This window comes from Ruditapes philippinarum, unplaced genomic scaffold (genome assembly GCF_026571515.1).
Source record: "Ruditapes philippinarum isolate M1 unplaced genomic scaffold, ASM2657151v2 ctg317_1_1_1_1, whole genome shotgun sequence".
NCBI classification, from domain to species: Eukaryota; Metazoa; Mollusca; class Bivalvia; order Venerida; family Veneridae; genus Ruditapes; species Ruditapes philippinarum.
In genome coordinates, this window is record NW_026857634.1 from 251,132 (window position 1) to 264,009 (window position 12,878).

Consider the following 12,878-nt stretch of genomic DNA (forward strand, 5'->3'; position numbering starts at 1 on the left):
GAACACAAATAACGGATATTTCTAAGCTCCTTATGTCTAAATGTTGTTTTTTTATGTAAAAAAGTTAAATTCTTCTTAAGCCGGTCCTGGATGAGGGGTCGATAGCTGGCAATTTCCTGTACCATCCACGAACAATCTCAATAAAACCGAGTCTGAAACATTTTCAGTTTTGCGTTTTGGTCGTTCTTTAAGGTTCTGTTCTCACAAATGTATACAAAGTAATTGAGTGTGTATATGTTTGCACTTCTTTAATCGCCCTGTTTCAGTCTTAAAGTGTAACAAGATACTATTTTGTTAGATATATTGCTGCAATAAAGTCAAATCCTACGTGAAACGATATATTTAATCTTTTTAATAGAACTAATATAACGCAAAACATACATAATCAGTTTCATTCTAGTCTTAAACGGGACTTGATTAAACCAGATTGACAGATATTCCCGAGATGCTTATAAAATTGCTTGCACAACTAACCGAAAAATGTCAAAACGTTTTTGTATTTAATCATAACAATACTAAATACATCATCGTTAATTTAAAATATGAATTCTTCAGTCTTGTAACAAGCTGAGTAAATAATCTAATCTTGTTAGCGAACTACAACATATTATGTCATACTATATTAATTTGAACTTAAAATCGTACATTTACGACACAATTCTGTATAAATAATTGTTTTTTTCCTCAAGTCGATTTTTTAAATTGTATTCTCTACGTTAATGCGTAACATTAATTGAAATATCAACTAAAATTGTCCCATAACTTTAGAACATTTTTTAATGTTTTTGTTGTGTTTTGATTTATATCAATAATATGCAGTTTCGTACGGAAGCATGGAGAGGACATAGTCGATTTATTTTAATAATCTGTGGGAACAACTTATTTGTCGAAGTATTTTTTATTAATCTGTGGGAACAACATGTTTTGTGAGAAAAATCTTTTTTTATTCTGTGGGAACAACATATTTTGTGAGAAAAATCTTTTTTTATTCTGTGGGAACAACATATTTTGTGAGAAAAATCTTTTTTTAATCTGTGGGAACAACTTATTTTGTGAGAATTTTTTTTTTTTTATTCTGTGGGAACAAACTATTTTCTGCTATATTTTTTCAATATCTTGTTCCCTCAAGATAATAAGTTGTGCGAACAAATTAATTATGTTGTTCCCACAACATAATTCAACCAATCAAATTCTCTAGAACGTAGGAATTCTAATAATTTTCTAAACATTTCTTCTGCCATTATTGCAATTGTGTGCAAATGGCGACTTTTTAAAAAGGGACTTAACTTTGCAGTCACTCTTTGTGGCAATCGCTATTTTGATTGGTTGAATTATGTTGTGGGAACAACATAATTAATTTGTTCGCACAACTTATTATCTTGAGGAAACAAGATATTGAAAAAATATCGCAGAAAATAGTTTGTTCACACAGAGTAAAAAAAGATTTTTCTCACAAAATAAGTTGTTCCCACAGAATAATTTTTTTTTTTACTCAAATTAAGTTGTTCCCACAGAATAAAAAAAGATTTTTCTCACAAAATATGTTGTTCCCACAGAATAAAAAAAGATTTTTCTCACAAGACATGTTGTTCCCACAGATTAATAAAAAATATTTCGACAAATAAGTTGTTCCCACAGATTATTAAAATAAATCGACTATGTCCTCTCCATGCTTCCGTAGTTTCGCGTTAAAATCGTTGTTTTCTGGACTCCACCATACTAAAGGAGATGTTCGATTTAAATTAGATTCGAATATCTCAAATGACCTTTGTTACCTGCTTTTTGTGTCGTTTCTGCTTTAGTATTGTTTTATCAATTTTCATCGGTGCAGATGCTCTAACATTCATGCAAAATTCTTTAACATGGGCCATTTTCCAAGTTATGTACATGTTATCTTTAAAGGACTACTAAATGTTTTAAAACAGCGTTCGTTTTAAGATACTACCCTTACACTGGAGAATTGTAGAGAATTTACTTTGTAAATATGATGAAAGTAAAATTATATATGGGATAGAACATTTATTTTAATGCTATATGTTCCTTTTTAGATTATTGTGAACGATATTTATTTGATAATATTTTCATTGCTTTATAAGTATTTTACATAATGGTCTACGTTTAAACTTCACTGTGAAGAGGAATGAAATACTTTTGTGGTGTTGAGCAGCATGATGAATTGCCAAATATTGACCTGATATGAGCTTCTGCACTTATTCTTCTTATCTGCTGCTATTTGAATTTGTAACTAGTATAGATTTACACTGTTGCAAAAATATAAATAGCTAATGCTATCATTTATCAAAATGATTTAAATACTCGTAATTCATTAGTACCGCATATTGTAGGCATGAACATTTTTTCGATTTGAATAAAAGTAAAATGAAAACCACATTATGGGACATTTTTGTCTATCCTATGAAATTAGATCTTTATATATAATACATACAATGCGATTGTATTTATTACAGAAGTATAAAGCATAGTGGATTAACGGTGGCACAAAGGTTACGAGTTACTAAGTCGTGGCCACGGGATAGTTAAGTCGTGGCCACTAGATACTATGTCGTGGCCACGAGTTACTAAGTCGTGGCTACGAGATAGTTTCTCGTCCCCATGACTTAGTATCTCGTGGCCACGACATAGTATCTCGTGCGCACGAGATAAATTAAAACACCCATGTCACCTTTGTGCCACCGTATTGATATCTGAGTTGATTTAAGAGAAATACAAATTCATATAGTATCTGCACTAACTGACATGTATTGATACAAGAGTGACGTCATCATTCATATCATACTTTTATTAATGATAAAACAGCTGTATATAAAGTTAGAATGATAAATGTCGAGGAAATACTACCTATTTAATTTCCAGCCTTGTAAATTTTTATAAGATTGTGACATTTGATAATATGCCTTATTGTTTAGCATAATAAATTTGCTTGATATGGAAGCACACTTGTCACAGGTCTGAGCGCATTTAAATAGTGACTTTTTCCAAAGGCATTGTATCTTTCAATCAAAAAATGATAAAGATTACTTCATAGATTGGTTTAAACGATTTGTTAGATGACACTTGTTTTAATACAATCTGACAGATGTGTAAAGGCAATGGTATGTTAAACTTTACAATTTGTCTTTTATGGCATCTTTTGTTGGTTGATAATTGTGTATGTCCTTTTTCAAAAATCATTTCCAAAATCCATATGGTAATATCTAAGACAATTGTCAGGAGAATGACTGCCTTGATGATATTCAATCTAAGGAAAGATTTAGTAATAAATACTAGAACCAATTTCCAAGATATGGGCGCTGGGCAGCACCGCCGGACTAGCGTGTTATTGTTTAGTTAACACTTTTTTTTTGGTATTTTCATCTTTTCTATCTCAAATCTATATATACATTTAAGTAACAAACTCTGATTATTATTTACACCAAAAACAAACACACATCATTTATCAACCACTTATACGAAATATCTTTCCACGTATATGCCTTTTATACGAAACAATACTAGATACCTGGCGAGCCCAAGCTCTTAACAACTTATGGCCAAACAAAACAATAAAATCATCACAAAATGAGTAACACAAAATTAATATGAATATTTATACAACTCTAAGATACAGTTTTAACCACAAACATTCAACCAACAGTATAATCTTCACAAAATCTAGTCAGTACCAGCTTAAGCACCAAATGTAGACACATATCCTCAAAATAAAGCCTCAACTAATATAATCTTGACCAGACAAAATCACTCCAAACATTCAACCCATTTCAACGAAGTATATCTTACCAAACAGATATAACTCAACTACCAAAACACTTAATTACAACCAATTAACCTTGATCAATTAAGATCACCACAATAACATTCAACCAACTTCGACAAATCAACAAAACTCCCGTCAAAACAACAAATTCTCTTCTAATAAATGATAAAAAAGAACGCTACACACTATCAGTGTGTCTCTCCTAAACTGATGTAAAATCTTTCCCCAAAACTCGCATATTTCTATGTGACATTTATATGTAGAAATTTAAAGCTTAGCAACAGGTTTATAAATAAATACACTGCACTTCGGTTCAACGCTGTAGGATTAAAAAAATATCTACAGTTAAATTGTACGATTATTCTGACAACAATAACAGATATGTAGAATAAATTAAGTTTTAAATATATAATTATGAACTAAATGTAAGTGTCGTGTATGTATTTGTTTGGAGTTTTATTTTCGGAATTAGCTGAAAACAAAGAATACTTAATTATCAAATATTCCTTGTGCAACCTGAGAGTCTTGATTCAAATATTCTTATTTGAATAGGATTGACAAGATTGCTATCCTTTCTATAACAGTTTTTACATATTATTGTTATAAATATAGTCATGTGTTCCTGAAAGAACACAATAAATATTAACATGATTTATTCTACAAAAAAATAAACCACCTCCAGAATGTATTTGCTTTTGGGAAATCAAGTGATTGTGCGAAAGGAAAGATAAACATTTCGCTTTTTGATTTATTGTTGTATATTAATGCGTTATGATAGCGTTTTGCTTAAATTGTTAATCGGCAACATAAATCAAACCAATTCATCTGAAAAAGAATCCATTTAATAAAACAAAATTCTTTATTTTTGTATGGTATGTTTTCATTACTTTTAACCAAGATGCAAGTGAAAGAGTGTTAATATTTGATATTGAAAAAGGCATTCAAGACGCTGATCGGTATATCATTTAATCAACAGTATAATGTGTATATGTTTCAACGGATCACAAAGATATTATTTAATAAGTTCTGCTACAATACTACACGTCCTGTGTTATCTTCTTAGCTTCAGTACTGATTTAATCAAATAATGGAATATAATTGGCACAAACCATCCGTATATAAAATTGTGGTATTTACCTTTGTTAGCTTTAAAATGACCTGTTGACTCGTATATGTTACAAACCATGGATAAACAATTTTCAGTATATTCTATGGGATGACGGAAATAACATAGAAGAATAACACAATAATAATCAGTTTCTAAGATCGTATAGGAGTTAACCTTTCTCACAGTTAAGTTGTTTTTATTAAAAAAAGATATCATTATATAATATACCTCATATGGAGAAGAAAGATCACTTCGTAGACCTTATCGAATCGAAATTGTAACATTTTTTGAGTTAATCAGAAATTATAATTGTATATATTTTTAAATTTTAGATTATGGCCAATAACATTTATTTTGATTATTTGATTTTAACGCTAACAGTCTAAAAATGATTTCATTGATGATCTTAGGTGGGCCATTTTAAAGCTATTTACAATTTATATCAGTTCCGTTTCCAGTACGTCAATGAAGAACTTAATGCACTTTTAACATTTTTTCTCGTTCATTTAGATTTAAATAAGATGATGTTTTTTTTTAGTGGGTTGAAACGAGACGAAACCAATAAATTAGATCTTTTGTTTTGTCAGATAAAAAACTTCTTCTTTGCTATCTTCCTTTTAAAGACCTAATTAAATTATTAACTTAGGGAAATATTTGGAAAATGCACGGGAAATGTATCAGTTAACTCGTTCAGTTTAATTTGGATGATATTTTAAAATAAAACAAATCGAACAAAACAAAAAAATAACAAGAGGTGATGTTGCATATTAAATTTTTAATCTGTAAATTCAGATTTTGCATTTGCCGAAAAATAACTGTAAAGTCATTACATGCTAGGCAGTTTACGTACAACTTGAAACAAAAATAGCATTTTGTTATTTAATTGCTTTTATCTTATTACATGAATTAATGAATAGTTTAATTAAAGCATTAAAATTGACTCATAAATTGATATCCTCGACAAGCCATTTCATTAATGATATTCCAATGAAGATGATTTATTATAATGTGTCTAAAGGTGACTTAAGATTTTCATATCCAAAGAATGTGATTTCGATATAAAATATAAATAATAAAATATTATTTAAGATATTTCTAATGGTTTATATAAATGAAACATTAAAAGGCTGTTAAATAAACCTCTTTTTCCTAAACATGCTGTTGTTAATATGGTTTGCTTTTTCATTTCAAATACCTCGATTTTACAATTGTTTGTCATTGCTGAATCCTGTGTGACATTTTTGTTCATATAACACTGACTTTTGGATTTTATGGCACTCAACTTTTAAGTTCAAGGGAAAATTACATTTTATTGGATTACATTGACACCGACAGGGAGATAAAAACATTTATTTTCGGCATTTCAATGTCAAATTCACAATTATATTTCTTAACAATGCTACCGAACAATTTCCTGACAATGTAATTTAAGTGTGTATTGTAACGTGGCATTTTATTTCTTTTTTTTACATTTGCAAACTGTCAAAGAATTTTATGAATAAAAAATAGCAATATCTGCCTTTAACAGAGCACGAATTTAAATTAGAATTAAATCTTAAAAAATGATTTTAAAAACTAATTTAGTGTTGAGTTGTTAAACATGCTAAACTCTATATTTTGAAGATGATATCTCAATTTGTGAAACTAAATGCTGTTAACATCAGCGATGGATGAAGAATAAATGATTTCTTTTCTTTTTCTCTTTAAAGAATATTTTAAAACATCGCGACCTACAAATGAAAAAGGTGGGGTAAATACATGCAGATAAATGTTTGATTAAAGATCTCAACATTGCATTTACCAATTACATGCTCGAACTGAAGGTGGTAAGTGTAGTCGGACTATGTTCTATACTTTAGTTTATACAAATTTATTTTAGTTCGATTGTGTTGGAAGCTATAAGCTTATTGAAACACTCTCGAATCCGTTCCTGGAACCAACCAGTACTAAGCAATGAATGTAAAGTTTCTTGCTCAAGGAAACAACGGTTTGCCCCTGACAGGGTTTGAACCCACGCGGTCAGCAATCCTTAGATTACTAGTCCCAAGCGTTAACCTCTCGGCCACGCCGCCATTCTATACTTTATGAAGACCATGTATTTTTACTTGTATAGTTATTATCCATTTAGAACAAGACACCTTCATATCCTAAATCAAGCTGGTTAAGGTGGAAACAGAGATCAAAGTACATGTGATAGAAAATATTTAACATACTAAATCCATTCATGGTGCATAAGGTTAAACTAATATTAATACTTATAATAATATTAATAACAAAGAAATTTACTATTTTACCTATGTGATAAATATGAAAAGCAAGACGATGCTGTTCCATTGCCATCCGTCCTTTGAAAGAAAATATATTTAATTGAACTTCTTGATTAATTGACATATCATTTAATACTATTTTTTGAATCGTTATTTCAGTCTTATTCTAAACTTGCGTTTAAATTTATATATAAGATATATTGCATTCTGAATATTAGCATGCTTTGCATTTCCCAAAACCTCGTAGTTGTACGAAAAACCAATCTGCACTTTCATCATGTAATTTATACCAGCAAAAATACCGAAATTCAATTTTCGATGTAAACTCGTAAAACATCTTAAAGTAAAATATTTTGGCTTATATCATATTTTAAGTCAAATTTCGTTAAACTTTAACGTATATTTGTTGTTTCAATATTACTCAGCATCTATCCCATACAAATGATATACTTCATGTTTTATGATCATATTAATTACAGTTCCTATGACATAATCAATACTTAAGGCAAAGAAAGATAAAACACTTATTAGATATAATGAAGCAATATTTACTATCAGATTACTGAAGGCAAGTTTTTCTTTTCTTCTTTCATAACAAAACGAGTTCAAAATATTCAAAAAGCAGTCCCTACCTTGTTTGTCACGCAGCAGAAATACGGTGATAAATACTGTAAAATCAGTCGTTAGTCGCACACCACATGTAAACTATCACTTGAGTCGTGAATCCCTTTACTTTTCTCAAAATCGTAGTACATTGTTGCCATATTTGATTTTCTTCCACATTGAGCTTATCTGGAGGTACGTAACTTTAATTAAAGAAACAGTATATTTCTCATCTTTAAATGGAGGAATAAACAATTAAACATAACGTCAGATGTGCAAAATTAATATTTTATCTAAATTGTCATATAACTTATAAATTTGTAATATTTATAACCAGTTTGTAAATTTGAAATTGTTTTCTTTAAGACTGTGGCTCATTATACGCCCTAAGAATTTTATTTATTTCTGCCATTTCATGCCATACAATTATCATTTTGATATAAAATTTGATTTTAATTAGTCTCAAAGCACCAAAGATGGCTCTGCACGCCTTAAACAATTTTTCATTTTAAATTTTACCTATTTATTAACATTTATAAGAAAAGACATAAAATAAATTCATGGCATTTGCTGTTAGACGAAATATATTTGCATTAACTTTTTATGAGTAAATTTTTGTGTAGAACTTGTGATATATGCTGAACGCAATGATAAGTAGGTATTTAATAAATGCTCTAGGTAAAAAGAAACTTTTGCGTATTAAAATCTGCAACATTTGATAAACCTGAATTAGATTTTGCAATTGTTTGTTAACACGTACAAGTAGACACAGGACTTGAAACTTATTTCGAGACATAGACTACGTCTGTCGGTGAACATCAAGTTATTTAATTAAATATTATAAAACAATGTTTCGTAAAATAAAGAAGGAAACGTAAAATGATTAACAATATTTAGTACTATAAAACGTGATATTAAAACCGTAAAAGGTCTGGAACAAAAATCATTGCAACTGAAGTTAAATTATCAATGCAATACCTTGATTTTTCTATAAAATTTACTTCACATTCGTTTTTTTCTGAATCAAAACATTTGTGTATGTACTTTTGTCATGAATTTCATACAAATATGCATTGTAGATAAAGCACTTTAAATTCACATAAAGTCAGCCAAATTTTTTTAGACGAAAACGAAATTTGAGGAACAACAATTTAAGGAAAAACAAGACAATGTAAGATGTTTAGTATAGCACGGGTCAGATAGAATTGTTAGAAGTGCAGGTATCAATAGTTTATTTTTTGCTTTTATACACAATGTTATCTTGATTACTAGTCATTTTTATTCCTTTGGGAAATCTGAACAATGGTCAAATTTCATCTTCATCATCATAAAGAAATATGTCTATGTCTACTGTTTATTATATTAATGTGAGTATAAATAAGGCATATCTAGCAGATATATCATTTTTCACAAAACTACACACATCTTAACATTTATATTTCTTAACCTGACGGTCTGATGTAATGTGAATAATGTTTATTATGATTATAGTTTTCAATTCATCAATCATGCTTACATTTTTGTATTCTTGGCAAAATTATTGACATTATTTTTGAAGTTTTGACCACTGGTGTTGCCCTTAGTTTGTAACACCAGATACATGTCCTGTTGCGGCGCCATATAACCTAAATTGTTTCGATGCGATGAAGAACCACAAGCAAATTATCATTCAATACACTAATTATATAACAAACTTCTGTTTCATTTCCGGTTATACCATAATACCCATATTTCACCGCATGTTATCATATCAGATTCACTGAAGAGCCGAGAAGACCAGCGAAATTATGAACGTTTCAAATGTTGGTAAGTTTGAGCCAAATTTCAAGTATTATTGTAAATAATGGTCATTTCTCAGAACCTTTTACCATAGAAAGGGGTGTTCGACAAGGATGTCCTTTATCATCATCATTATTCATCGTTTGTTTAGAAATTTTATCCAATTACATAGAAAAAGATAGTTAAATAAAAGGAATAAAAGTTAAGGACAAAGAAATAAAACAATCCTTCTTTGCAGATGATGTAACTTTCGCAAACGATGGTTCAGTTAAGTCTTTCGAAAAACTTGTCTATGTGATATCAGAATTTAGAAAATTTTCCGGTTTAAACCTTAATTCAAAGAAATCAACAATATTACGAGTCGGGTCATTTAAAGATACTAACATGGGATATTGTAAAAATAGAAAATTTAAGTGGACATCTGATTCAGCAAAAACATTAGGCTTTTTTATTTTCGTCAGATTACAAGAAAAATACAAACATAAATTTAGATCATAAACTTCAACATTTTTTCAATTGCTTAAAGCAATGGCAACACAGAAAGCTTACGTTAATGGGAAAAGTAATAGTGATAAAAACTTTTGCATTGCCAAAATTAATATATCCTTTTTCAGTTTTAGCAAACCCATCCAATGATAAGATGAAAGAAATAACTTAAGCGATGTTTCACTTTCTATGGGCAGGAAAACCAGAAAAAATAAAACGCAAAACTTTAAAACTTAATATAAAAAATGGTGGACTAAAAATGATAGACATTACATATTATCTTAATGCAGTAAAAGCAAGCTGGGTTAAAAGGTATATAAACAAAGATAATGAGAGTTCATGGAAACTTTTTGTAAAACACAAGATAAAGCAAAATGGTAATGATTTTATCTTCCAATGTAATCTTTCAAAAAATGATATCAATAATTTATATCCACATAATTCGTTCATGAATAATGTTCTTTCGTCTTGGTTTCACATTCAGCATGAGGACAATAAAAACAAAGATAATGTTAAAGACATAGTATGGAATAATTCTAGCATTAAAATTGACAACAAACTGGTTTATTATAAAACATGGCATGATAAAGGCATACTTTGTATAGAACATCTTTATGATTATAGGAGAAAAGCCTTTTATAAATATGATGATTTTAAAGAAATTTACGGAATAGAAAATGCTGATTATTTAAGATACTTTATGCTAATAAACAATATACCAAAACAATACCTTGAGAAACTAAAAAATAACACAACTTATATGGAAGAACAAGATACGCTTCTCTATAAAATTCAAAAATCCAAAACAATAAATAAACTTTTATATAATATCCAACTTGAAAATGATGAGAAGGAAAAAAATAAAAATGAAGAGTTATGGGAAAAAGAAATAGATATAGAATTGAATTGGATAAAGATATACACTATACCACTACAATGTACTATAGATGTGACATTAAGAAATTTTCAGTATAAGTTCATCCATAGACTTACTGCAACAAACACTATGCTTTTCAAATATAATCTATGCAATTCAAATTTGTGTGATTTTTGCTGCAGTAGTTTAGAAACACTTCATCATCTATTTTGGGAATGTAATATTGTGCAAAATCTATGGTCAAACTTGCATTCCTTTCTCTTATCCATTAATCTTCATTTTTCATACAGTAAAGAAACAGTGTTTTTTGGAGAACTTACAACCAATATAAATAGTAATGTAGTAAATTATATCATTATTCTAATGAAATATTACATTTTAAAAATGAAATATCAAGGAAGAAATCCCACTTTTGATATTTTTAAAAACTTTTTGCTGTTAAGGATACAGATTGAAGAAGCAATTGCACTGTTAAATGATAAAATTGAATCGTACAAACAAAAATGGAGTAAATTATCTAACATTTTAACAAACAATACTGATGACTAAAACAATAATATTATGTAAATTAAACGTATAAACCATAAAACGTAAAAAATTAAATGAAACTGATTCACTTGTCTTTTTTTTCCCTCCTGTCTTGTGTGTGTGTGGTGTGTGTGTGTTTTGTTTAGTGTAAGAATGATAGTTTTTTAAGTTCTTTCTGAATTTTTTGAAAGTTTTGTTGTTTTTTTCTGTGTTGAATTTCTATGTAAATGTGAATGATTGTGTTTATATGTTTTTGAAAAATAAAATAAATGAAAAGAAAAGTTTGAGCCAAACATGCAGACCCATATGGAATTTCCGTAGCTTTTACGAAAAACAAAGGCAGTCGTCTTTGATGTTATTTTTATCAACGTCACCTAAACCGGCTTTATTACTTGAAGGCAATTCCCTATACAGACGCTAAACTTCACCGCTGCTTGGATTTTTGCTTCATGGACAGATCCATCGTATGTCTAAAAATTTGCAGTGAGTAATGTCAAACAAAACGGAATCATTAACAAACGGCAAAATTGGAATGTATTGTTTTTAAAAAAGAGAATGAATTAACAACAAACAAACACAAATAACAACAACAGCATATATTAATATTCATGAAAAAATATTTTCAAGAATTAAAGTGTTTGCCTGTATTCTATTCTTTTTCCGAAATTGCTAAGAGCATTCTTATCGTTATATTAAATAGCATTGCAATATATTTTTATATTATATAGTACTTATGTAATATATTATTATTGTTTGACACAGATATGCTACATTTGATAAGATTTGTATGTTATCTCAGCGAAACATTAGGTTTACAGACGCTAATAATGTGATTTTAATGCAATGTCAAATGTTTTGATTTAACAAAGATGTAACGCAACAGCACAATTCTCTCAAACAGAGATACAAATTTCTTATTCCAGTGTTCTTAAAGCTATCGGAAAACAAAGACACATGCCTAGTACGTTCAACTGGTGATGCCTCGAATGAGTCGTTAAGAGGCAGAACTTTCTTAGCTTTGAAGTGCTACCAGTGCTTTAGGAAACCAACGGATTATGGAATCTCTTATGGATAAATATTCCCTAAGTAACACTTCTTTTAATGGAACTTTAAATGAAACATTATTGCGTGCATTGTTAGAGGATCATTTCCTAGATCACAAGGATAAAGACGAAAGTGTTGCTCTGGGATTAGTGATTTTATATGTTCCAACATTTTTAGCAGGATTTGTTGGCAATAGTTTATTAGCGATTGTCATATTGGCTCGAAGGAGGTTTAGGAATGTTACTAATTTTTTACTCTGTAACCTGGCAATGGCAGACCTTTCAGGTAATAACTTAAAAATGTATTGTGCTTTGGAACAATTTTTTTGGCAATTACTATCAAAAATCATTATTTGAATAAGTCATTTTAATGTAAACATTCGATTGTAATAATTTGATTTTTTCTTTTGCT

The 12,878-nt window shown here is 29.1% G+C and overlaps 1 protein-coding gene across 2 annotated transcripts in view; it reads left to right on the top strand.

Annotated features, from left to right (window-relative positions):
- The window catches only part of LOC132750431 (QRFP-like peptide receptor), a 234,548-nt gene that overhangs the window by 61,445 nt on the left and 160,225 nt on the right, over positions 1-12,878 (top strand). Inside the window, exon 1 of one of the 2 annotated variants that reach the window (XM_060740414.1) lies at positions 12,405-12,752. The exons of the other annotated variant lie outside the window; for it this stretch is intronic. Coding sequence (XP_060596397.1) covers positions 12,479-12,752 — 274 coding nt within the window. The 5' untranslated portion in view covers positions 12,405-12,478. Of the gene's footprint in view, positions 1-12,404; positions 12,753-12,878 lie in introns of those variants that run through there. 2 annotated transcript variants of the gene reach the window in all.